Source organism: Eublepharis macularius, chromosome 4 (assembly GCF_028583425.1).
Source record: "Eublepharis macularius isolate TG4126 chromosome 4, MPM_Emac_v1.0, whole genome shotgun sequence".
NCBI lineage: Eukaryota > Metazoa > Chordata > Lepidosauria > Squamata > Eublepharidae > Eublepharis > Eublepharis macularius.
In genome coordinates, this window is record NC_072793.1 from 34,887,501 (window position 1) to 34,914,403 (window position 26,903).

The window sequence follows — 26,903 nt, forward strand, 5'->3', positions numbered from 1 at the left end:
ACAACTAAACAACTAATGCCCTATTCTGCTAGGGTCTGGACCACAGTGACAAATGGGATGAGAAGCTATCTTATGAGGTCACCACATACAACCTCATTTTACACAAGAATTATCAGGTGGACAAAAGCTCTCTTGAGATTCCCTCTTTCTGTCTTAAAGCAGTGACTCCTAATCTTTATCAAAGGGATCCACCACCGGAAGTGGTTTCATTAAGGATCTACCTGCCTGCCACCAAGAATGGCTTGGAGAGGGCGGAAGAAAGACCCTGGTTCTTTTTGCTACATGCTATCACCACTGTTGAGACACAACTTTTAACCTACCACTTGGGAAACATTCTCTAATTTACCAAACCAGGTTACAGAGTATGCCTTCTTCTCTGATAAAGGAGAGGATATTAGACCAACAGTGTTAGTACAGGCAACAGTGTTACAAGATATCACTTTCAGAATCAAAGATCTTCTATCTGGCAATTTTAATAATTAAATTCCTAGTTCTCCAAACACCAACTCTAGCACTCTTTTTTCTACAAAGAACAGATCCAATCTCTTTAGAAAGCTGTGCTTCTATATACCAACAGCATTACAGATTTTAACTCTAACTGTTCTTCCTGTTATAAAGAAAGGAGACAGGCAAGATGTTTTAGAATCAAGTAGTGAAAAAAAAATCCCTCCTTGATATTTTCAATAAATAGAAAAGAGTTTCAGTTCAGGGCATTTAGAAATACAGAAGTTATATGATGCAATGTAGTTACAGTGAGAAGCAATTCTGCTTTATTCATATGCTAACTACTCTGCCCTCTTTGTTAACAGCTTAGCCCATCCCAGCAGATAACATTATTATCATTTGTTTGTTTAAGAAGCAGATATTTAGGCCTGTTCACCTGGAGGAGCTTCGTTCTTTGCTGACACAGTCATCGTGGGAGGTTGTGTCACCGTTACCCATCATGCTGCAAGTCCTCCGCTTTTTTCTTCGATGCATCATTCCTTCTGTCTCTGAGCTGGAGTCACCCTAAATATACAAAAGGATAATCGTAAATCTCAAACACAACAATTCCCATCACTAACTCTGTGACAGTAGCTACAGAAATCGAAGAACACTTGTTACTTCAGAGAAACATTCAGAGTGTTTGCAGGAGACATCTAGAATGTGCAAGAATACTTAAAATTATAGCTTGACCTCCCTTACATATTAAGATTCTTTAGTGGTCTACTAGGACATAACTGTTAGGTACTTTATAAACAGTAGTTCTTATATGATCTAACTGGAATGCTAACAGTACAGATTAGCACAGCCTTGGAGCCACCACAGCTTCTGAAGAAGGAATGATCTCTACCCATACAACATGATTTTCTTGCCTCAGCTCACGCCCTGCAGCTACAGATCCAAGGCATAGACTGTACCAGAAAAAATTTCAACAATTAGATAATATTCAACTACTCTATTTGAGCATGGTTAGTTAGTGGCTGTAGGATGAGATTGCTCTTACCGACTGCTCTTACTGCCCTAGTGGACAGTCTGTGCCAAGAGATGAATAAACAAAAACAAGCCTTTTAGTTCTCCTAGTCATTTTAATAGCATTCTATAGCATTGACCCTCAAATCCTTCCGGACAAGAGGGAAACTACCTTTACGAATAAAACTAAGCAGTTACTCCAATCTACTACAATCAGTGGACTTGGACTAGGATATAACTCTGTATAGGACAGCACTTTCAGTATTCAAACATTTACACTTGTGTGCACTGAGAGTAAAAACAGTCTGCATTACAAAACGTAACATTCAATCCTCTGCTCTACCACCATCAATGACTGACCTAAATGAATGGCAGCGTAAGTCTGGTGCTGTTTCTGACTAAGTATCTGCAGTGTTAAGAGCCCTTACCTCAGAATCAGAGTCTGAGGAACTGGAGCTGGAAGAACTAGAGGAGTCACTGGAACTATCGGAAGCAATGCCCGTGGATTCCTGTAAGTCAACAGAATCTGCCAAAGAAGCCAGCTCAGGATGCTCCTGTTTTAGGACCCTGGAAAGGGGGGGGGGGAGTTTGGAAAATTATTATTAACACACAAACTAGTTGAGACGCATGCAAAGGGCAAGAATTCCAAGTGGTTCAGTTGGAACAAATGCTACTTGGGTGAGTTTGCATTCCCCATGGAGGGTGGCTTGGGTTCTAAATTGCCATTCCGCGAACATAAACAGTTCAGCTGATGTAAGACATTTGTTTGTGAAGGATGATTTTTTAACATTTTCCCCTCTGAGTGAAGACCTCCACACTGTCACCATTCCCAAGGGTCTACTGAACCAGCAGAAGCACAATTTCAGCATGCTCAGAGAGCTACTGGTGTGTGCATGAACGGGGTGGGGGGAGCTGCTTTCTTCTAGCACGGCTCTGCTTAGGATCCAAGCCCTGAGCAATTTTGACAGCCAGTTACAGCGTCAAATACGTCAGCTACTACCAGACCATTTGTGTGCCAGATTTTGGTGCCATATTAATTTTGTGTCATAACTTATGACATGGTTACTCATATAGGATGACATCCGTGGTCTGTTAAACAAAAATTCTCAAGTTTATAACCTCTTCCTAAAGCGCCTAGCTATAAAATACATTTATAAAAGGAACTTGGAATAGTTATGTGAAATCAGTAATGGAATTTGGAGGCTTTCAGCTCCAGACAGGCTGCCTAAACATGATCCAAATTCAGTCAACAATTGGATTGTGAATGAACTCTGCTCTAATGTAACAGTCACAACCAGGTTTCTTTTAGGAACTAGGCTTCTTGTGTAACAAGAGAAAGCTATTAATAATGGAAGATCGAAAATTTGCAACTGGGAAAATATGCATATATGATGGGTTGACAAAAATGATCACAAGCACCAAGTTCATTATCTTAAGGTGCTGAAGCTAGTGAACTACCACCTTAATGTTCTCCTATTACTGTGTTTAGTAATGAATTTCTCAAACATATCCTCAGATTTAAACTGTGTATTTTAAATACACACAGTTTGGTCATGTTAGCAAGTCTTGAAATCCAGAAGCCCAATCTTCCTTCTAGTCTCTGCTCACTTATACAACAGCTTGCTACACAAGCTGGACAGTGCAAAAATACTCTTTCCAAAATGTGTAACTTTTTAACAGGGTTACCTTTAAAATACGCTGTCATGCTCAAAGAAGGAACATTTGGCTTGTGATACCAGCATTTGGGAAATCACTATAGTGGCGATTACATCTCTCACCTGTACCATTTCCTTGATAATTTTGGCCTTCCCCTCACTGTCTTGTGCCACACCACGGGGAAGTTTGTACAGCTGGCAAAGTTCTGTGTGACAGCAATGGTTGTGTCAAGATTGAGAACTACATGCCACCAGCCACCTATAAATGCAACACCATCACATGTTATAGACAACCAACAGAAAGCATATTTGTAATGCTGTTTTTGAATTTGCATTCTGCAGCATTACAGAGCCTTTTCGGAAGGAGCAATGAGTGGGAAAGGATCAACACCAACGACACCTGTCCAAAACACATTCTAGCAATGCCTTAACAGGGGGCTGCAATAAATTTGGTCACCATCCTGCAATGGCAGCAGCCAGTCTCTCTCCAGTGACCACTCAGCCTCTGCATAGCCAACACACAGATTCTATCCTGCTAGAGTTCAGTAAATGGAAGAGAATCACGGGGAAAATTACTGCTTCCTCAAAAGCCCAAAACAGAGACCCACACTTCTTCTGCATTCTATAAAAGTCCAGAGCAAAGTGAGACAAGACCGTGTCCAAGTTCTCTAGCATGTGTTCATGGAATGGAATTTTCCTTTCACTTTATGCTTCACTTTTTCAGAAGACAGAAGGAGCATGCATTGTTTGTTACTACTGTGGTTGAACTCTGTAGAAAGTGATTTTAAATGTTTAAATGCTAAATATGATCTCTTTGAATTATCAGTTCAAAGAATGTGTCATTACTATATTTCAGTTCTTAAAAATTCAATTATGGACAACATAGGAGAAACCTGTGGGGGTTTGTTTATGCATTTGGAAACTTTCTTCTATCAAACACTGAAGAGTTGTGTCAAAACAAAAGACTGGCAATTAACAAGCAAAGAACTTAACCAAGTCCTAATCTGCTATGCATCTGAAAGACTTTCATGCCTGGATAAGCAGAATTAAGCAGCAACAAAAGGTGAACAAAAGAATTACTGAATTGGTATAAAATTCATTAGGAGAACTTCAGCACATCCAAACGAAATGGCTATTTGTACAGAAAGGAACGCTGTTGAAACATATAACCTAATTAGTTTTGCACTTGACAAAGGAGCAAGAAACTGACTCAAGTTCACTTTTCAAACAATACTCACGCGCTTAAAAAGCGGTTTCATGAAAAGAAAATGAAGGCTGATGTCCCACTATGCTAAAAAAAAAAAGCCCAGAAATAAAATCAAAGGAAAATACCCTAAAAACAACGAATTGCTGTAGCTATCTTTTAAAAAGTATAGAACATTTCCCCAGCTGCTGACAATGCAATGCCTAGAAGACTACTGAATGGGAAAGTGCTCAGTCAACTCACTGAGGCAGGTTCATATACACAAGATCTCCACTCAAGGAAAGGAGAAACAACATTTTTCAAAATTAGTTCTGCAGAAACAGAACCCATATATGGGGCTGCACAGGTAACAGAAATATTACCAGCAAGCCACCCTCACAGACAGATTTCTGCACAGACAGACAGATATAACAGGGCTTCAACTAGCGATCATGAATTACTGCTTGCTTGAAAAACATTCTGTTCATACAAATCACCTTCTAGCTCATATTCTACATACTTGCACAGATAATATGTCAGGCTGCAATCCTACACACCCTGGTGAATAAACCAAGGCAGGCTTGTTTCCAAAAACATTAGGATCAAGCTACACATCACCTAAAAACACTGCTGCATGACAAGCTGACACTTTCCCCCTCATACATACAGATGATGTTTTACAAAATAAAGAGGCTCTCTTGCTTTAATAGCTTTGTATTTAATCAGTATCACACAGGAGAGCACAGACAACAGGTTTTTCACAATATACATAAAATGAAGATACAAATGCATGATTTAAATTTCAGATCTTATTGTTTCAGCCCTTGAACAGTGACCATTTGGTTCAGTATAGCATTTTAACCCTGACCTGGATGACTCAGGCTAGCCCTATCTTGAGTTGGATGTTGGAAGCTAAGCAGAGTTGGTACTTGGATCGGAGACCACCAAGGAAGTCCAGGGTAACTATGTAGATGCAGGCGAGGATAAACCACCTCTGTTCTTTTCTTGAACTATGAGGGCCTCACATGCAACCTAAGATATCAGGCTACTAAGCTTAATCCCAGCTCACGGACATGAGTTTCATTTCTCTATAGCATCCTCCAACAGGTTCTGTCAAGGAGACAATAACCCCCAGAAGGGACAGGAGGTAGCAGCAGAGCCACCTGGTGGTGCAGATGCTGTAATAACAACTGTGCTTGCACTTGCTTCTCTGCATGCCTCCTCAATCTCATAAAAGAACCCAAGCACGGTTCACCTTTATCATCACTAGTGCTCATACCTGTCAGAATCCTCCTTCTGGGCTGTGTGTCATGCTCTACCCACCTACCAGACATTTTCAGACAGAAAGTTATCAGTCCTTGAAAGTGTAACAGGAGAGACACAAATTGTTCTCCCAAGATCAAGTCAGGGAAAAAAACTGAAGCATGGATTCAGAGCAGGGTGGATAAAAATCAATGATTTTTTAAAAAAAATTAAAAAATTTGGATTTTTTTTATTTAAATCGGATTTTTTAAAAATAAAATGCTTTTTGAGGAAAATATATTACCATCCAAAGGTTATTCCATCATGAAATAAAGATTAGTTTTTAATTATGTAGAATAAGGCTGTATATGTTTAATTTTTTTGGTAAATAAATTCCATTAATCCATTCACAATGTCATGCTCTTCCAGAGGTTTTTGTAAGATTATTGGGCAGTTTCTCTGCCTACAAGATATTATCACAGATGCTTGGTTTTGCAGTTCTCAAAACTGAATTTGTGTCAGCTCAGCAGAGATCACATGCCTCTTCTTCACAGCAAAAATGTTATAACATGAACAGAGTTGAGAAAAAGACCTTAATCCTATTGTTCTACAAACCTATGAAGACAGAATCAACCCCTCCAGTGCTAAGTTTCAAGAAGTTCAGTGAATAGAAACAATATTTTTCTGATTGTTTGGAGTGGAATAGATCTGCACAAGAAACTAAGTGTGAGGAGGGAGGGGCAAGCAGTACAAAATGAAAGTGAAACTTTTTGAGCACAATACTGCACAAGTCTTTGGATCTTTTGTGTGTATGACCTGAGGTTTATCACATTCTTTCCTTGGAGGAAAAAACCTATAATGGCAGCAGGCCGTAAAAGAGACCCAGTTTGGGAATACTTTAATGAAGTTCCTTTACCTATCGGTAAGGCAGGCATCTACTTGCATATTAAAGTTATACCAGCAAGAATTAGTCTTTATATAGAAAACTATGATTTAAATCAAGCCTTAATGACTAGTGATTTAAATCAAATCCACCCTGATTCAGAGGCTTACCTTGGCATAAAATTATATACATACATTTTCCAGCAAGATTCAGGACTGCCCATGTGAGTTCAGCCGACTCACAAGTAACCAAGTTTAAGAGCAGGATTAAGCAGAGTCAGCCTCTTCATCTTCTACATCCACCACGGTTAAACTCTCAAAGCTGACAAACCCTCCCTGCTATTGTATAGCTAAGTTGCCTGCTACAAAGTCATTATTACTTGGCTTTCCTCCTTGATCTTCAAAGGTTCCATTCACTCCCACTTTACGTTTCATTCATAAGTTTGTTACCTTATTTCAAGATTACTCCACTGTACATATGCCATGCATTCTCATCTTCGGACACAGGGATGTTGTAACAAAATCCTACAAAATATTCCTAGGAAATCCCTTTATTTTGGGGACATTCCCCTCTCTGTAAAATTACATTTCTCTACAGCTTAGTTTTCTTACACAGAAGTCAGCAACTGCACATACCTGGTACGAAGACGGTTTCTCCTGGTTTCTGCACAATTTCCAAAGGTTTGAATTCGGGAGGCCAAGTGGGAAGCTGGGTTCTGGGATATATTACTCTGAACCAAGTGATGGCTTCATCTTGCTGGTTCCCTCCTTCTTCACGAGTCACTTTAATCAGTTCTCTTGGAGTGCTAGTAGGAAAGAGGCACCAACGCTTGTGCCCTTGAACTAAGGAATTCCAGGCACTGGTTCCCAGAGGGTCAATGTGAATGCCTGTTCCTGATCGAGGTGGTCCCATCACAAACCATCTGTGTTAAGAGAAAATTCAGGAGTATTACAGAAGATGCAAGAATTTTTTCTTCCATTTCTAAAGCCGTCTGAAATATTGGGTTTTATACTAGCAGGTACTCTTGAAGCTCTTAGTGAGCTCTGCTAGCTAAGTTCCTCTTAACAACAGGCACCAGGCAGCTAATCTTCGGGTCTTCTAAATACAAAGTATACGCTCTGTCACTAACCCATAGCCCCTCCCCATGCAGAACGGATAAAAATAAGACTGAAAAGTCCAACAGTGTCAAGACAGCTATAGAAGACAAGGCAGTTTCCTTTTTGACAATAAAGCGTAAGCTGACAATAAAGCTAAAGAATACATTTCAAACAGTGGGGAGGTAATGTCGCTGTCATCGATAAGGATTCTATCTAGCACGGTGCCTCATCCAGAGTATTTCTAGTATTGAGGCTGGGATTCTCTTTGTGTATCAGTCTCCCTAACAGTCTCCCTAGCCTAAGCTAACAGAGAGGGTGGTGTTGAGAACTCCTGGGCTGGGTGTCCTGGGGTCTTTAACATTCATGGTGAGGCTGTCTTCCAAGGTCTTTCTGACAGCCCTGGGCTTGTCTCAGGTAATAGCTGGTCCCATGCATTGTACAGGTATCTTTAATCTGGAGTTTTTTTTCTGAGCAGCAGGAATGCAATATGAGAGAGGAGGAATTGATGACAGTTCCATTGTCATGGACAGTTCACTATTTGCTCGGGTTTAGACTTACAGAGACAGTATATGATTCTCCAGAGGTTGGGGGGGAGGGAATCTATTAAAACGATCCACTCCTGGAGCCACATGGACCCAAATGGCTTTCTGATGGCTCTTGGAGATTTTACTGTTAATATGGTTGGTGCTCCTCTCAATGCCCTGGTTGACCTCTGGAATGAGGAAATGACCCAAGCGGTTGAAACAATCTCTCCCAGGTGTCTTCCCTCAAGTGTTAGAGCCAAGTTTGAGCCTTGGCTTACTGAGGGACTGTGAGTGATAAAAAGACAAAGAGAACAAGCTAGACCAATTGCATCTGTGTAGTGTAGGCCAGTAGAGTTGTTCTGGGTGGTCAGCCGCCTGTTGGGAACTAAGCTGCAAGAAGGAGGTGGCCTGGTCAGTAGCCCGCTATAACCACTTTGCAGATAAACTCTCTGGCACCTGTTCCAACTTGGACTCTATATTAACAGTGACACAGCCAGATGGTGCCAGGGTGCAGACCTGTCCAGTTGTCTGGGATACTTTTCAGTTAATATAGTCTATGTATCCTTAGAAGACTGAGGTCTATCACCTGCTTGCATGACCCTTGCCCTTCCTGGCTACTTTAAAAAAAACTTATTAGTACAAAATAAAAAATAAGCAAGCAAACAGGAGAGAAAAAATAAAAAGAAAATAGTGCTGGCTACAAAAGCACTATTAGCAAATCTATACATAGGTATCTATAAACGATTCTCAAATATCTAAATATAAGTCCATACGCAGTTGATTTCTATATGCTATACGTTCAAATGTTGATTGCCCTTCCTGGCTACTTAAATCTGCCTGTGGGGAGAAGCCAGCTGTCTAGGTCTTGAAAGGCAGTTAATGCTCACTTGAAAGAGGTGTGGTCATCCTAGCTTTGAAACAGGCTGTGATGTGCCCACTTCAGAAGAACCATATATACCCTGGACCCAGGAGATCTCAAAAACTTTCGACAAGGTTTAAATGTTCCATTCCCGAGCAAGGTGATTTAATGTTGTCCAGCTGGACAGCAAGTTCTCGTATTTGAAGCAAAGTGTTTAGATCCTTTCCAATTTGGTTTCAAGCCTGGTCAAGGGGTTGAAGCAGCCTTGGTTGCTCTCGCGGATAATCTGTGCAAGCAGATGGACAGAGGGAATGTGACTCTGTTGATTCTGCTGAACCTCTCAGCGGCTGTATATACCACCGATCATGGTATACTTCTAAATCTCCTTTCCAGGCTGCGGTTGAAAGATAACACTTTATCATGGTTCTGGTCCTACATGGAGGGTAGGTTTCAAAAGATGGTGCTGAGGGAATGTTGCTGGGCCCCTTGCCTGTGACCCTATAGGGTCCCTCTAAGTTCCATCTTGTCTCCCATGCTTTCTAACTTCTACATGAAACCACTGGCTAAGATCACCCCGGGATACGGGGTGGAGATGTTGCTGGTCACCCTCACGGACGATCTCCGCAGGCAGCTGGATCGCGGTGGATCGGCGCTGCTGATACTACTGGATTTGTCAGCAGCATTCAATATGGTTGATTATGATCTATTGACCCACCGCCTCGCCAATGTGGGGATACGAGGGACTGCCTTACAGCGACTTCTCTTTTCTCCACGGTCGGGGACAGAGGGTGGCACTTGGGGAGAAATTGTCATCCTGTCACCCGTTGGTGTGCGGTGTCCCTCAGGGGGGCAATACTCTCCCCATGTTTATATGCACCTCCTCGCCCAGCTGGTGTGGAGTTTCAGACTTGGGTGTCATCAATATGCTGATGACATCCAACTATATCCGATGATAAATGGACGGCTCGACTCAGCCCCAGATGTCTTGGAGCGTGCCTTCGAAGCTGTGACTGGGTGGTTGAAGCAGAGTCGGTTGAAATTAAATCCCACAAAGACAGAGGTCCTTTATGTGGGTCTGGGGGCCATGGGCACGGGACTCCGGCTCCCCACTCTTGATGGAGTGCTACTTGCGCCAGTTTCAAGAGTTAGGAGCTTGGGAGTGATCCTGAATGCCTCCCTGACTATGGAGGCACAGGTCGCAGCAGTCTTCATTTTTGTATCTAAGACAGGCCCGGCAGCTTGTCCCCTACCTATCAACCCATGACTTAACTGCAGTGATCCAAGCAATGGTTACCTCTAGACTAGACTACTGCAACTCGCTTTACGCAGGGCTTCCCCTGGGCCTGATCCGGAGGCTACAGCTGGTCCAAAATGCAGCTGTGCAAGTAACTGCAAGGGTCCCGATTAGGGAACATATAACACCTATACTACGCCAGCTGCACTAGTTACCAGTTGAGTACCGTGTCCGGTTCAAGGTTTTGGTGTTGACCTAAAAAGCCTTATGCGGACTGGGCCCAGCATATCTGTAGGACCACCTCTCCCCATATGCACCCTGGAGGATGCTTCGTTCAACAAATAAACAACTGTTGGTGGTCCCTGGCCCAAGGGAGGCCCGCTTGGCTTCGACCAGAGCCAGGGCCTTTTCAGTCCTGGCACCAAACTGGTGGAACTCTGTCTGAGGCAACCAGGGCTTGGCAGGATTTGTTATCTTTCCACCGGGCCTGTATGACAGCGATGTTCCGCCAGGCATATGGTGGAGGCTAGGTTGGGCACTAAAGATCTGTCCACCACCCTACATATGAGCCAGGGCTTGAAAGGCAATATTTTATCATCACCATCTGAAAAGAAGCTGTATTGTATTTATTGTATAAACTTGTTTTAATGTTATTTGTGTAATGTTTTATCTGCTTTTAATTGTTATTTATGTAAACTGAAACATTGTACTCCGCCCTGAGCCCACCTGGCGGGGAGGGTGGACTAAAAATCCAATATAATAAATAAATAAATAATTCAGAGATTTGAGCTGGGATGTCATCAATATGCAGACTATGCTCACCTCTATCTCACACTTCCAGCAGATGCCAGGGAGGCTACAGAAATCAAGAACTGATGCTTGGAGGCAATTTTGGAGAGTTTGCTGACTAATAAACTGAAGCTTCATCCTGACAAGACAGATGTGCTATTGGTGAGCAGAAGGTCTGACCAAGGATAAAGGGTCACCTGTTCTGGTTGGGGTTGCACTCTCATTGAAGGAACAGTTGCCTGGGGGTGCTCTTGGACCTAGGCCTACCGGTGGATAAGCAGGTGGCAGCTGCAGCTAGCAGTATCTTTTATCAGCTTTGACTGATTAGCCAGCTGCAGCCTTTCCCAATCAGAAAAGAACTGGCCACTGTGGCACACGCCCCGATTATACCCACATTAGGTTACTGCAATGTGTTCTACATGTGGCAACCTTTGAAAATGCTTTGAAAACTTCAACTGGTATAGAATGCTGCAGACAGGATGTTTACTGAATTGGGTCATAGGCACCATTTTTATTCCAGTCTTGACCCATCTACACTGGCTTCCAATTAGTTTCTGGGCACAGTTCAAGATGCTAGTGCTGTCTTTTAAATCTCTATATAGTTTGGGACCAACATACCTGAAGGAACCTCTACACCTTGAAGGAGAGCTTATTCCCTTGAAGGACCTACCCAACCACTACCTTCATCTTCAGAGGCCCTGCTTTGGATACTCCCACCTTCTGAGACTGGGTGGGTGGCAACCCAAGAGAGGCCCACCTCAGCAGCGGCACCAAAACTTTGGACTCTCTTCCCAAGAAGATTCATCTGTCCCCCTTCTGTTGCCATTTTCTGCCACCGTGTGAAGACTGTTTCATTTGGCGTTCCCTCAGTGATCCTTCCTTCCTATTCAATATTTTCTTTACATATTTAAGCTCGTTATATATTTAAGCTCTTCTTGCAATTGTTTTAATTATGCTCTTCTTGGTGGTTTTTACTATGAGATTTTATTACATATTTTTAATTTGCTAACTTGTCTTAGTAGCACTTGTAGGACAACCCTTAATGTAAAATACAGAAACCCAAACAGAAAGGTAGGTGAACTGTGAAAGGACAGAGGCACAAGAACAGTACTGAGGGAAGACAGGGAAACAGAAGAAGGTTGCCATCTCTTCCCTGAGAGAAGGTGCTGGAGACATAGCTGCACCATAGTCAAGCAGAATCTGATCACAGGAAGCCTCCAGTTGGCCCTTGAAAGCATCTTCCTAACACTTCATCTAAGCGGAGAGAATTGGGCAGTGGATGTTAGGGGCAATGCAATAACTTTCTAGCCATACTGATGCTGGCTGAGCTGAGAAAGAGATGAAGAAAGAATACTCCCCTTCCCCTCCCATCAAGAACAATCCTTTTCAGCCAACCAAGCGGAGTTATTCCAGACTACAGTAACCACTGCTGTTCTTCAAGTTAAATGGCAGGTGGGTGTGTGCGTATTTGCACACTGCATTGTTCTCCAGCCAATATTACGTTGCCTGCACTGAGGAAAATTTAACTTTTGACAAGGAGGGAATGGGAAATAACTGTAAGCTCTTCTTCCATGTTCCTTCAAAGTTAACCCCTTTCTTGGTGATGAACTATTCCACTAATAGCAATGCTGCTGACACACCCATCTATTAGTCTGAGACAGCCACAGCACAGAAATAAAGAATGTTCAGAAAAGTGCAACTAAATTTACCAAGGAGATAGACTACCTTTTTTAATGAAAATAAAGCTTACAGGTTAGGACATTTTAATTTAGAACAAGACAACCAAGGGATGACATTATAGAGATTTATAAAATTGCATACACAAGGAAGGGAGACTGTACAGAACTTATTCTTTTCAAATAGGCAAGTAGCTTAATATTTGAATGTAGTTATCCAATGCTATTCATTAGCAATGAGACAAGCAAATGGCAATACTCTTTTACATAATGAATTAATGGAATAATTGGCATGGAATATGGTAACTGCAACTAACTTAGACCTCATCTGTAGATGCAGTAGTATAAAGTGGTAAAATGTATTATACAATTCCTCTGAGAAATTACCAGTACTCTTACGGCTAAACTAAACATTACAGTATTTTAGAGATGAATTCTAGCAATTTAAAATACTGAAACAGCCATGTATTTTCACACTTGAAAAGGTGCTAAGGGTGGGAAAGATCACCTGGTCCCTCCACAGGCCTAATCAGGATTGGAATCCACCTCTAAAATCGTGCAGAGGCCAAGGGCCTAGTTTGGCCTTAAAGTAAGCAAACAACACTAGACAGAATTACCGAGGGGGGGGGGAGGGGGGGCTTATAGCCTCTTTATCAAATAAACGAGACTGCCCAAGTACCCCTAGTCAGAAAGCAGATATGCAACAGCTTTAAGCACAGTTAAAGCATATATACAGTACATAAATAGCCAGTATCAAAACAGCACCAGAATGAAACAAGGTAACCCACAACGTAGATATGCTCAAAAATTCTTATGTAGAAAGTGGTTTCTAGTTATGTTCATTCGATAGATACTATTCTAGTTACTGTTCAATGGATACTTCATAACAAGAGACAATGAAATGGCACTGTTTGGAAATTGTTTTATAACCAACTTGGAGTTTCTTTGGGCGACCAAGCACAAACGAAGGCTGAAAAATAACTCTACAAAACATTAGCAACAACAAAAGGCAAATGCTATATTTGCAGCTTTGACTGCCTCGGCTGGTAGGCAGATTTTTTTAAAAAAAATCTTAGTAGTGAAATAAAACTGAGTGGTAGACATGCAAGCAGTGCAATAGGAGTAATACCCTGCCAAGTCAAGTAGTGATAAGTAAGCAAATGACTAGAATATGCCTCAAAGGCTACTATAAAAACGGAAACAATCATGTTTACAGTCATTCTTCTAGGGTACAAAGTTGAACTGCTTATTGGTTTGGCACATGTACCTGTCTGTCCTTTACTCCAATGTTTATATTACATTATGTACCAGAAGAGAGACAAAGAATGAAGAGAAACATTAAAAGAGGGTGTGTAAGCACCATACAGATATTAATAAAGACTGGAATTCACTAATGCTGTACATGTTTATCATCAACAATTGCTTGGTAATTCAGAATGACGGAATAATTGTAAGAATAATTTAGACCTTTCAGCAACTGGCCAAAACCCTTAGGATTTCCATGCCAGCTATTTCTGAATGTTTGCATGGTGGACCACTATTTTAGTTTGTTTGCTCGTTGTGTTTTTTGCACAATAGGCATAATCCGAAGACTCATTTTAAATAATTCTGAACTGAAATTCAACGCCTGTACTCCAGTTCACCCATAATGAACATGCAGGATGAAGAAAAACTGTCTAAACCCTCATTATCTGCCACCAACAGCTTTAAAAATTGTCCAACAGCATCTTTGCTATTTCTAGCCATACCTGTATGGTGGCCTTCTCTTCTCTCCTGCATACTTGAACAGGTCATCTGTGAAGAACTTGGGCACCCGGTAGTCCTCCAAGAGTTTCCTGCGCTTAGGATGCTCCCCATAGCTGCTATCAAATATATAAAGGGGACTGTCATCCCGGGTAGTCTCCATGTACTCAATGTAGTATTTCATCTTCATCTTCACGGAGTAACCATCATTGTCCTCCCCACACTTGAATTTCTGGTTCCTGTACTTGCGCTTCAGGCGCTCCAGAGTCCATTTCTCTTGAGCTGGCCATCCCACCTGAGCATTCAACAGGACAACGGGCTTGTAAGGCTTTTCATAACGTTCAATGAATTCTTCCACTGACAAGTGAAGAGCATCTGCTCTTTCTACATTGTCCTGCAAAGTAAGCAAAGAACGTCTCTTTAAACAAGGTAATACAGCAGAGCATAAGCCATATTTCCATGCAATCCCATGCATGTTTACTCAGAAGTAGACATGGGCACGAACATCATTACAAATGGAAAAAACCAACGAACAGCCTGTTCGTCTGTTTGTGAGGCTCCATTCTAAACGAGACAGTCTGGGGCCTTTCAATCAATTCCCCTGGCTACGGCAGGGACTGAACTCTGTCTGAACTCCTTCTGGCTTTAACCCTTCAAAGTACTTCCAGCAGAGAGTCCCGTTTTTGCCACTGTGAAGAGAAAATGACAACAAAGGGAAGGACCCAGCCATTCCCAGGGTGCAATCTCTCTGAAACTTGGAGGGTCTTCGGAGGACAGTGAGGACTATTTCCCTGCAAATTTGGTGCGTATTGGACATTGGGAAGGTCCATTTGTGACCCCTCAAAGTAGCTGCCTTCTAACAGGTAGTTCTGTTTTTGTCACTGTGAAGAGAAAATGACAGCAAAGGGGGGGGGGACACATGGATCATGCCTTTCCCGGGGTGCAATCTCTCTGAAACTTGGGAGGTCTTCAGAGGACAGTGAGGACTATGTCCCCTGCAAATTTGGTGGGTATTGGACATTGGGAAGGTCAGTTTGTAACCCCTCAAAGTAGCTTCCACTAGAGTGTCCTGTTTTTGCCACTGTGAAGAGAAAAAGACAACAAAGGGAAGGACCCATGGATCATGCCTTTCCCGGGGTGCAATCTCTCTGAAACTTGGGGGGTCTTCGGAGGACAGTGAGGACTATGTCCCCTGCAAATCTGGTGGGTATTGGACATTGGGAAAGTCTGTTTGTAACCCCTCAAAGTAGCTGCCTTCCAACAAGCAGTTCGTTTCTGCCACTGTGAAGAGAAAATTACAGCAAAGGGGAGCACACATGGATCATGCCTTTTCCGGGGTGCAATCTCTCTGAAACTTGGGGGGTCTTCAGAGGACAGTGAGGACTACGTCCTCTGCAAATCTGGTGGACATTGGACATTGGGAAGGTCAGTTTGTCGGGTGTTTAAAGGGCCCTGCCCCTTGCAAGTGGCAGGAAAGGGCCCTTTAAAGTAGGCAGGCAGCAGGGGGGAATTCCCCCTGCCACCTGCCAGCTGATAGTTTAAAGGGATCTTTAAGGGGCTAGGAACAACTAAACTGTTTGTGAACAGGGTCATGTTCGTTGTTCGTGGATGGCAACGAACAACGAATAGCTTGTTCGGAGTTTTTTTCCCGTTCATGCCCATGTCTACGCAGAAGTCATTTGTTCAATGAGCTTCATTCCAAGATATGTGTGCATGGGATTACAGATTCCAATGCAATTTTATGTAATGTACATAGAATGCAATGCAATTCTATGCAACATACATATCAACCAAGTTCCTGGAAAAGGATCTTATATTAATTACCATACACAGGCAGAACATTGCCATAGCACCCCATTAATTTAAAAAGAACATTTGAATCATCACGATGACTGAATGGGTGAAATCAGAGGAACAATACAGGACAATTTGCTACTGAATTTGAAGGCATCCAAAATCTGTGCTACAGCCAGTTATCTAAGGAGCCAGTTATCTAAGGAGCCAGTAAAGGGCTTGATTGGAAATTTCCTCAGCCTAAACTGGTATGTAGAAGATAAAGTTTTTACTCTGTACTTAAGCTCCCAACAACAAGTTTTTTTCCACTTGTATGCTATATCACATCAAGAGAGCTGAACGGAGCCTGAATACTCTAATTTGAGAACACACATCCTATGCACATACATTCAAAAGTGAGTGCCACCAAATTCAGTGAGGCTTACTCTGAAATAAAGCATGAATAAGATTATAGCACAGCTGTAGGATAATTTCTAGTCAATCATGTTCTTAATGAGGTTAGTATTTGTGTATTTTAAATGGCCACAGACCATGACAACTGTGGAGTTCCACACACACACATAAATAGAGCAAGACAAGAAGTCTAATCAAATATTTTCTTCCACTATCCATTGCCCAGGAGATACAGGACTTTATATTGCATGAAGAAGCTAATTTCTTTAAAATATTTATACTGCATCATTCCACTTCAAAAGTGGAAAGATGGCTGACACCATGAGACTCAGGGTTCTCTTACACAGCAACTCTGCTTGCAGCAGCTCAAGTTCTATTTTGTGTCGCTACTCTAGTCTTCCAAGACTTCTGAGAAGGGAGTTATGCAACCTCCTTAGAACAATAATGTTCCTGGGTTTAACGCATAACAAGGAGTAAACAACATCCTAAATCTTCTTTTAATGTGACTATTCCCTGCCCCTGCAACTCCGAAAACTCTACTAGCTCCTTTGGGATGTTGAAAAGGTGAGTATTGAACAGTATCATAAAAAAGCAGCGTATACGATATCCAAAGTTTACATTATCCGTACATTTTCATCTGTATGCATAATTTGAGTACTCAACAGCTGTAACTTATTTTGGGAAATATGCATAGATTAGGAATATAATGTCTCCCCTTTACTATGGAATCACTGGAACTTCACATCATATGAGAATGTAAGCACACAAGCTGTTAAACGAATAAACCATGAAGACCCGAAGTAGTCAAATAGAAGGTACTTAGGGCACACAACTAAAAAAGAAAAACAGGTACCACTGATTCAGTATTTGAATTTAATCAGATATATTAAAGATTATACACATGTATCCTTCTGTACTTTGCATGACCTCTAAGCATTTGCCAATGTTATGGAAAAGTACCACAAACTCTTACCTTGACAATCAATTAAAAGTTAATTGCAACAGAGAAATATTTTCTTTTAATTACTACAGATGGCTAAATATAACCTTTCAATACAGCTTTCAACAGCTTCAAAGCTTTATAAGAAAATATTCAGTGCAGCAGTGCAACCATATTGTAAGTTAGCTTCAGCAAAAATGCCACATGATAAAAATGTGAAGAATCAACTAGATTTAGGATCAGTCATCTCTGTATAATACTGTCACCTGTTAAAGATCATAGAGATTTATCTACAGATGTCACTTATGTATTTAGGATCTGCGATGAAAGAATGATCAAGAAGAATATTCTGTAGGTGAGAAATGTATACATTTGTGTGTTTATAGAAATTTCAAGGCATTTCATAGTTAAGTATGATTTGATCTTAAAACATATATTGTCTGAGAAATGTTAAAGCATCTTATTTTTCTTGCATGCACAATTTCATTATTATTAGGATTATGTTTTAATATTTTTAATATCTTGCTTAAATAAAAGAATTAATAAAAATCAAACTCTTAAGAGAAGTTTCTGTGTGCACTGATAGGAGTTAAACAAGAGAACCCCTATAAATACGTTATCCTGAAAGAAAAGTACTCTAAGTAAAAAAGGATTTGGTTGTTGTGGGTTTTCCGGGCTGTATTGCCGTGGTCTTGTCATTGTAGTCCCTGACGTTTCGCCAGCAGCTATGGCTGGCATCTTCAGAGGCGTAGCACCAAAAGACAGAGATCTCTCAGTGTCACTACTGAGACATCTGTCTTTTGGTGCTACACCTCTGAAGATGCCAGCCACAGCTGCTGGCGAAACGTCAGGAACTACAATGCCAAGACCACGGCAATACAGCCCGGAAAACCCACAACAACCATCGTTCTCCGGCCGTGAAAGCCATCGACAATACATCAAAAAAGGATTTATCCGTCAGACCTATTTTAAGTTCTTTAATACTCCCAGTTTGGGAGAGACATTAATTCATTACACCATCATGAATTCTTTGTTGTCCTCTTCCTATTCTAAGGAGAGGAGAAGTTGTAAGAGGAGCCTTGGCTCCTGTTGCACTGTGAGGTTCCAAGAAATTTTGCAGATCTCCAGCTTGCAAAATAGCAGCCCTATATTCTAGATATCAAAGATCAAACAACAGTTAGGATTATAACCTCATACAGTATTCCAGCCTTTCCCCATCACTCATTTTCTTGCCTTGGAGGCTGATAAGAAAAAGCATCAAGTCTCTCCTTGCCTTTCCTGACCTATTCCAAACTCAATACAATTTCTGTCAATGCTGAAGAGGCAATGCTCTTATTTAGGCCTTTCCCTGGTGTTCTGCCATCTAGCCCCTCTGGTATAAAATCGGTTAATTCCTTTCCAGATAACTATTGAAACTCCCAATCTATCTCTTGAAGCTAAAAGGCTAATCCCACTTCCCTGGTATAATGAACTCCCACAACTTTGATGAAGTATTTCACCCAACACAATACCAACCACAGCCTAAAATTAATACTCTGCAGGCTACACAGTATAGACTCCTCTGCTTCCCTCCAGCGCCCTATTCTCAATCCCTGGTTCGGAATGACTCCAGTGGCTTCCCCATCCCAAACTTCCCCCTATTGTAGCAGCACTCCTAAAGAGCTTTTCTTTAAAGCGACCCCTTACCTCAGACGGTTGTCCCTCAACCACCACCCCACTTTTTGCCCATATAATCCAGATAGTTAAAAGCTAGTCCGCCAAATTTCGTTTGGAAAAGGTAGGGGGCAACCTCACAGCCACAAACCGCCACACCAGGTTAAATGAACCCCAAATGTCAACGACTGTAGGTGCAGGTCACCTCCTGTAAACCATTACGGGACGAAATAAAGTATTGGACACTTTTATCAAGCGGCAAACAGCCTCCTCGACAAGGAGGCTGAAGCACATCATGGGGCACAACACCCGACTAGCGCCCCCACGAGAGTAGGATGGGCTCCCCACACGCTTTCATGCCCGCCCGCCTTAGCGTTGAATTTTGCCATTTACCCACCCCGTGAGCTTTAGGCTTCCCAACGCTCCTGCGCGCTCGAAACCCCCCATAGCCTCCCCCCGCCATTTTTCAACCTCCTCACCTTGCAGACTGTGGGGCTAAGCGGGAAGCTCTCGCAGTAGTTGTGCCGGGTCCAGTCGAGAGAGTCCTTCAGCTCCGGGCGGGCGCTCCGCTTAGCCTCGCGGATGCGCTTCTTGCTCTTGTGGTTCATGCTCCCGGCGCCTACCTCGTCCTCGCCCGTCTCTTCGGGCTGCTAATGCGCCTGGACGCCTCGCCCGGAAAAAGACTTCGCCGCTTCCAGAAATTTCACTTCCACGCCGCCTCAACCACAGCTCCGCTACCTTCGCTCGGCCTGCCTTGCGTGCTTCAAGCTTCGCGCCTTCCTATTGGCTGTGGCTCTTTGGCCGCCCGCAAACAGACGGCGCCTATTGGTCATTCTTGGAGCGGCAAGAAAGACTGACGGGAAAGGCTACGGCGAAGGGGAGGAAACGGCTTAGCTGCCGCCATCTTGAGAGGTCAGAGCTAGACGAGCTACGTCATGGTCGTGGAATGGGGAAAATTAGGGCAGGCTCTCACCCAGTGCCTTCAAGCCTGCGCGCGTTTCACCGCCGTAGGTGTCGTGTGAAATGTGCTCGAGGGCGGGTTGGAATGCATACTAAACATAGCTTGTAAGAGTACGACGGCTGAGAGAAGGGAAAAAGATCTTAATCTAGGTTTCAGTATATATTTTTAAATTGTACCGTACATTCGAGATAAAGCCTGTCGTGTGCAACCCACTTCAGTGCATGTGCTACAGTGTTCTGACGAAGGAAGGTTTGACCCTCGAAAGCTCATACCGCGGGAAATCTAGTTGGTCTCTGAAGGTGCTGCTGCGGGACCCGAATACCGTCCACCAGAAAGTGTTCACTGGGACGTTGTTTTGCCCAACGGATTTTAACAATGGGGAGGAAGCACTCTTGCTATGCTTAGAAGTACCCTGTCTCAATTGTCATAATTCTGGAAAACAAAAGGTGGCAGCAGGAGTCTCTGTAGGGTCCGACGAAGAGAGCTGTGGTTCTCGTAAGTTTATGCTACAATAAAGTTGGACTCTTTCCTATTTTGCAACCACAAACACGGCTAACTCCTCTGGATCTGTAGGGTTAAGCTTGCCTAAACACTCGTTTAAGTGTGGCTAAATAGTCCAGTAGCACCTTTAAGACTAACCAACTTATCTGTAGCATAAGCTTTCGAAAACCACAGCTCTCGTCGTCAGACGGCTCTTAGGTGTGGCTAGATCAAGGTGGGCAGCCCTGTTAGCCGGTCTGTAGCAGTAGAACACAGCAATAATCCAGTAACACTTATAAGACTAACAAAATTTGTGGTAGGGGATAAGCTTTCGTGAGCCACCTGAAGAAGTGAGCTGTGACTCACGAAAGCTCATACTCTACCACAAATTTTAAGTCCTATAGGTGCTACTGGACTCTTGCCCTTGGGTGTGGCTGACTGCATAGGCGGCATGTTTATTCAGTCTGTGTCTCACTGACATACATGGCAATATTTTTTCCCCTTATTTTCAGGTTTTCCTGTCGCCACGTCTCACGCTTTCACCCGTTTACTACAGAGTAATTCCGTGAAACAACATGGCGACTCCAGAGGGTCCGCCTACTGAACAAAACAGGTGACGCGTTTAAAAAGACCACCCACGACGGCTGCTCTCCGTAGCCCCAGCCTCTCTCGGCAGCGGGCTACGATTGGGCATTTTGTGGGAAGAAGCTCGGCCTGCTCTTGCCTTTGAATGGCCCACTTACGTGTCACTCAAGCTGCATCGGAACGCAAAGGAAGCGCCGCGGGGCTGTATGAATCGGCAGGGTTTCCCGATCGAGTTTTAATGTGCGCTTCGGCACCCAAATTCACAGTGCGAACATACAGGTTTGCAGAAGAGCAAGAGGAACACGAAAGAGGGCACCCGAAATCAGAGCTGGTGGTGCTTATTCCCGAGGTGCCGATCTATTTTTAAAAAGCATAGAATATTAATTGTGTTCTCGTTTCTAGTCGAGGGGTGGTCTTAACGCCCAAGGAATTCTACGAGGCAGAATTTAGAATTATGCAATGCAAGGAAGCAGAAATGGGGTTCGGTATCTATAGATTTAAATTGTCTATAGATGTCTAGATTTAAAGTAAAGGAAGTACATTTGCAGTTTCCACAGAATTGTTTGCAAATTGCACACAAATCGTTTGGGGATGCTTTAGAGTTAAACTTTAGTACAAAGTTTTTAATGTATGGTTTGAGGAGAAAAAAGTTTCTTTTCATAATAATGATTGAAGCATTATTTTGAGCAATAAATAGACAAATGTTACTCTGTAAATCAAAGAAAAATTTAGATTTTCAGTGCAAGCCGAAACAGTTACTCCAGTCAATAGGCTTAGACTGGAGTAACTTTGCTCAGGATTGCTCTGTAAGTTACATAAATAAGGCATATATATTTTAGGTGGGTAGCTGTGTTGGGCTGCAGTAGAACAGCAGGATCTGAGGCCAGTGACACTTTAGAGACCAGCAAGCCTTTCAGGTTACGAGCTTTCAAGAGTCAAAGCTCCTTGCTTCAGATACCAGATCTGAAGAAGGGATCTCTGACTCTTGAAAGCTTATACCCTGAAAAGCTTGCTGCTCTCTAAGGTGTCACTGGACTCAAATTAAGGCATATATATGTGAGTTTATCCATCCCATACTCCCAAATGTTTCTTCCTATCTAAATGGGTACATTTAGCAAGTACATTTAGCAGAGAAACAAACTTCCATCGTAATTGTTTTCTGCTTCTGAAATCAGCTATAGCTATGATCAGTGCTTTTATTGTTTTTAAAACAGGTACTGGTACTCATATATACGGTTGCACTGATTTCCACTAATTCTCCTCTCAGAGTTCGGTGGGGATCCAAAGTAGCTCACATCATTATCCTCGCCTCTGTTTTATCCTCGCAACCCTGTGAGGTAGATTAGGCTGAAAGTGTGTGAGTGGACCGAGGTCACTCAGCGAGTTCCCAGCGAGGATTCAAACATGGGACTTCCAGATCCCAGTTGGACATTCTAACCACTTCACCAACCAATTGTTACTGTTAGGAAGGGGGGAAAGGTACCTTTCCTTGCTGAGCACTCCCTTAAGCCACAGTTTCCCTAGAAAGCCGCTTGGTAACCAGCTGCTGCCATTCAGGCACCTCCTGAAAACATCTAGACTGACCTGCTGGGAAGGTGTCCTAGCAGTAGATCAATAAGGAAATAAACCCTAGAAAATACTGTATAGAAAACTGGGTAGTATTCATGCAGTCTAACACACAGGGAAGAAATTTAGAGAAATATCCCAGAGAAAATATATTGTATTCAGGAAGCTAAAAAATGCATTTATAAAAAGGAGGCTGATCATAAAAGAGAGGGGGGGGGTAAAAAGGGCTATACAAAATATAGGGGAAAGCATGCAACACAGACTTTCAAATGAAAGGCAAATAAAGTTGCTCTAACTCAAATACATTTTACCTAGGTTGTAGTGGATTCTTCAGAGCAGGTACAGAGTCCTTTGTAGTACCAAAATAGTGAAGAAGTCCTTAATCCTTGCCTATGGGTCTTGGGGTCTCCAGGTGTCACACTGTTCCAGAGTGATGACCAAAGAAAGGTCCCAAGATCTCAGATATTTCTGGACTAGGATCTGAGAGATCCAGGTTTGAATGCCCACTCTACCATGGAAGTGCTCTGGGTGACTATGGGCTGTTCATGTATGCTCGAGCCTAACCTACCTCACACAGTTGTTGTGGGGATAAAAATGAAGAATGGTGTAAGTGGCTTTGGGTCCTCATTAGGAAGAAAGGTGGAGTATGAATAAAGTAAATAATAAAAAATTGGTGAAAGTGTTAAAAGCACTCCTGAATAATTCCATCTTATATAACTAGCAGAATCTTAACAAGTTGAAAGCCTTCCTAACAAGTTCAGGAAGGCTGTTCTATAAAATAAGAGACTTGCATTGCTAGTTTTGTGAAATTCACTGGTACCACGTTTGATTTAAAAGCTGTCCGATCAGAAGATTGGCTTGTGAAATACTCATTGAATGTAGAAAAGCCCACAATGATATATTTAGAGTAATAAGGACAATGCCTTTTAAAGACTGCTGGCTGTAAAAAAAGCCAAAACCTTTTCTCCTAATCCTGTTATGCAATTGCTTTTACAGTCTTCCCCAGGTGTGCGCGGTGTTGTTTAGTACAAACCACTCACGCCGGACCGTTCAAGTTAACTGAAATATCCCGTAAGCCCTGTATAAAGTGGGAGTGCACTGGTAGAAACTGAAAAATACGTTTACATTTTTTTTTATTACTGCCATGTTTTAAAGCAAGAGTTTCTTTCTTCAGGTTCTTGACCCACAATATGGCATGTATGTTTGGCCTTGCGCAGTTGTTCTGGCCCAGTATATATGGTTTCACAGAAAATTAGTTTGTGACAAGAGAATTTTGGAGGTAAGGCATTTTGAAGTTCACATAATAGGATTTTTTAATAATTGACCTAATGATAGAAAACGTTTGTTTTAGAATTGTTCATGGTACCTTGCAGTGAAACAGCATTTAAAACCAGGCTGGTAACTGAATGAATCTCCTATTTTGCATGATTAACACTTAGGATTAGGACAGTGTCAATCTCAACAGAGATTTGCAAAACTGGAACCCGAAGGTCACGCTGTTTTACTACAGTTCAAAAGCAGGAACATAATCCCTGCCCTACCGTAAAGGTAATGGGCAAACTAACAGTGCAATCCTAAGCAGAGTTACTCCAGTCTAAGCCCATTGACTTTAATGGGCTTAGAATGGTGTAACTCTGCTTAGGATTGCTCTGTAAGAGTATTATATGACCTACGGGCCAGTATGTCAATTCCTGAGGCCCTGATCAGCATGTCATCACGTTTAGAGCAAAGGTGTATGAGCACCAGGGAAAATCTGCTTGTCACCAGACAGTCGTTTGGTATCAAAGTTAAGTACCAGGCAAAGATGATTTTATTTTCTCTGATTTTTTGTTAAGTTCTTCTGCCTTGTTTTTCTGGCTACGTTATTTATTTTTGAGCCTTTCCTGGCATATTGCTGCTTTATTATTGTGATTTTACTGCTATCTTTATTTTTATAATTCTGATCTTAATAATTTGGTTAATAAATGCTGTAAGCAATTTTAGATTTTTGAGAGCAAGGTTGTATATATGTGTGATGTACATAGGTCTTATGTGAACTTCCCAGCCTAATATTTCTTCAGAACTATACTTACAAGTAATTTGAAACAGATCTGTCCATAGTTACTGATTGAAGCATGTAGTCATAATTGAAATAAACATCTGAAACGGCTTTATGCTTTAGGCCTTAAGAACTGGTATGCAATGCATCTTTCATTAGATGGAATAAACAGCTAGTCAGCTGTCCCTTGTACTAAAAAAAAACCCTGGAGCTTATAGGGACTGTATTCTACTGGGTACTTTCAGATGGGTAGCTGTTAGTCTGTAGAAGACCAAGATTCAGGTCCTGTTGCACTTTAAAGACCAACTAGATTTCAGGGGTATGAGCTTTCAAGATTCAAAGCTCATACTCTAGAAATCTCGTTTTTGAGGTGCTATCAGGTACTGTCTTTTGATGCAAGTATGCTTCTACAGGGTAGTTTCCACATTGTCATATTAAATTACTTACATTTTTGTTTTCAGTGATGTTTCATCTCTGTATTCAGAATTATGCTTGTTTTCCTATTTTTGCAATCTTTTATTGAATATCCCAGTTGTAGATCATATTGACTTACCGTATGCAGTCGATGTTTAGTCTCATTGAGAAAGGCAGGCTATAAATAATACATACTTTGGTTTAATTAAATTTCAGATGTGCTAAAAAAAACCCTTTATTCTGTTTAGCTTGGAGCAGGCGTGAGTCTTCCTGGAATAGTGGCAGCAAAATGTGGAGCTGAAATTATACTGTCAGATAATGCAGCGCTTCCTCAGTGTCTGGACAACTGTCATCGAAGCTCTCAGATGAATAATCTCTCTGGTGTATTTGTAACAGGACTCACCTGGGGTCAGATATCACCTGCGCTGTCAGCCTTACCTCCAGTAGACATTATTTTGGCATCAGATGTATTTTTTGAACCAGAAGGTATACATTCGGATTGAAGTGTTTAGGCTCATGTTATCTACTGTTTATATTTCTGAGAACCATGGTATATGCAGCAAAATTCAGGATTAACAGTCTTTTCCTTTCCAGGGTGAGCTGAATAGCATTTTTGAATGGTGACTATGTGCAATAAAATGTAGTTATTACACATTTTGATTGATCTCCTGGATAAATTCTTATGGCTATGACTGTTCAAAGTCTGAAGTAAGGCTTCCCAAGCCATGACAGTCCATTTTTAGGTTAGAGGAAGTGCTGTGCTGGACATACATCTTCAACGTAGTTTCTCAGGAAAGTATGATTCATACATTATTTTCTTTCTGCTTTAAAAGCCCCTTGAAAAGGGCAAGCTAAAACTGAAATAGTTGCAAAATGCAGATGTTCAGATACAGTAAAAGAACATCATACTGAAAGGTGTAAGCAATTGATGTGGGTTTACTAAATTTGTGCAAAAATCTCTGCATGACCAAAAATTTTAACATTGACACAAGTTTACTATGAATTTGCATTTTAGACTTTGAAGATGTGGTAAGTACTGTGCACTACTTAATGGAGAAGAACCCACATGCTCAGTTCTGGACTACTTATCAAGTTCGAAGGTACGGTTATGCCAAGTTTCCCACTATCTTTGAAAGCCAGATAACTGGCCTATGAAAGTATTTTCTTCGCTAGGCAGCAGCTCATAGGCATTTCTTACCACCTACTGCAGAGATGATGGGGACTGAACATGGAACTTTATGCATGCCAAATGGCTGCTCTGCCAGTGCATCATGGCTCCCAGTCCAAATCTGTATCAGTACAATTTTTTCTCAATATATGTGGCACTTCAAAGATTACAAGTTTATTTTTCTCAAGCTTACAAAAGCATGGTTCTTATCCTTTAGTGATAGAAACCAGCCTAATGCACAGGCTTGGTTACCTATACCCAGGTTGAATGATAAAAAGCAAAATGTTGGAAGTGCCTCTGATTCTGAGAATATTTTCTGTCTTTTCAGTGCTGACTGGTCTATCCAAGGATTACTTTACAAATGGGAGATGGAAAGCGCTTGCATACCCTTACAGTCATTTGAGGCCAACAAGGAACAACTTGCAGACTCTCCTCTTCCAGGGAGACACACTGTTGAAATGATGGTGATCACGAAAGTGAATGTCACACAGAGCTTGAGAACGAGCTAGCAGTTCTGAAAATAAAATTCCACGTGTTTCTACAAAATATGAGTAAGCTTTATGTTTGCTTTTTG

General features: G+C 41.9%; 2 protein-coding genes across 7 annotated transcripts in view; one reads left to right on the plus strand and one right to left on the minus strand.

Annotated features, from left to right (window-relative positions):
* Positions 1-19,753, minus strand: part of JMJD6 (jumonji domain containing 6, arginine demethylase and lysine hydroxylase) — a 24,167-nt gene extending 4,414 nt beyond the window's left edge. For all 5 annotated transcript variants that reach the window (XR_008596938.1, XR_008596937.1, XM_054978730.1 and 2 more), the window contains exons 1-6: positions 19,597-19,753; positions 14,343-14,731; positions 7,051-7,337; positions 3,231-3,366; positions 1,881-2,019; positions 881-1,008 (exon numbers count right to left, since the gene is read on the minus strand). Coding sequence is in view for 3 of the 5 variants with exons in the window: in XM_054978730.1 (XP_054834705.1) it covers positions 881-1,008; positions 1,881-2,019; positions 3,231-3,366; positions 7,051-7,337; positions 14,343-14,731; positions 19,597-19,725 (1,208 nt within the window). In the remaining 2 variants the exon portion in view is untranslated. The remainder of the gene's footprint in view (positions 1-880; positions 1,009-1,880; positions 2,020-3,230; positions 3,367-7,050; positions 7,338-14,342; positions 14,732-19,596) is intronic.
* A 189-nt stretch (positions 19,754-19,942) lies between these two features.
* On the plus strand, positions 19,943-26,880 carry METTL23 (methyltransferase like 23). Of its 2 annotated transcripts, none has more exons than XM_054978736.1 (6): positions 19,943-20,029; positions 21,071-21,492; positions 23,884-23,988; positions 25,410-25,647; positions 26,177-26,261; positions 26,658-26,880. In XM_054978736.1, the coding sequence occupies exons 2-6, from the start codon at positions 21,289-21,291 to the stop codon at positions 26,836-26,838; spliced, it is 813 nt and encodes a 270-aa protein (XP_054834711.1). In that variant the 5' UTR covers positions 19,943-20,029; positions 21,071-21,288; the 3' UTR covers positions 26,839-26,880. The 2 variants fall into 2 exon arrangements, with proteins under 2 accessions (XP_054834711.1, XP_054834712.1); XM_054978737.1 differs by lacking the exon at positions 19,943-20,029 and adding an exon at positions 20,031-20,124.
* Positions 26,881-26,903: the final 23 nt, after the last annotated feature.

Excerpts from the sequence above, each read along its gene's own strand:
- METTL23 (XM_054978736.1), top strand. The coding sequence starts at position 21,289 with ATGGCCCACTTACGTGTCACTCAAGCTGCATCGGAACGCAAAGGAAGC. Across the intron at positions 23,989-25,409 it reads GTGACAAGAGAATTTTGGAG|CTTGGAGCAGGCGTGAGTCT; the intron begins GTAAGGCATTTT and ends TATTCTGTTTAG. Across the intron at positions 25,648-26,176 it reads TGTATTTTTTGAACCAGAAG|ACTTTGAAGATGTGGTAAGT; the intron begins GTATACATTCGG and ends TTTGCATTTTAG.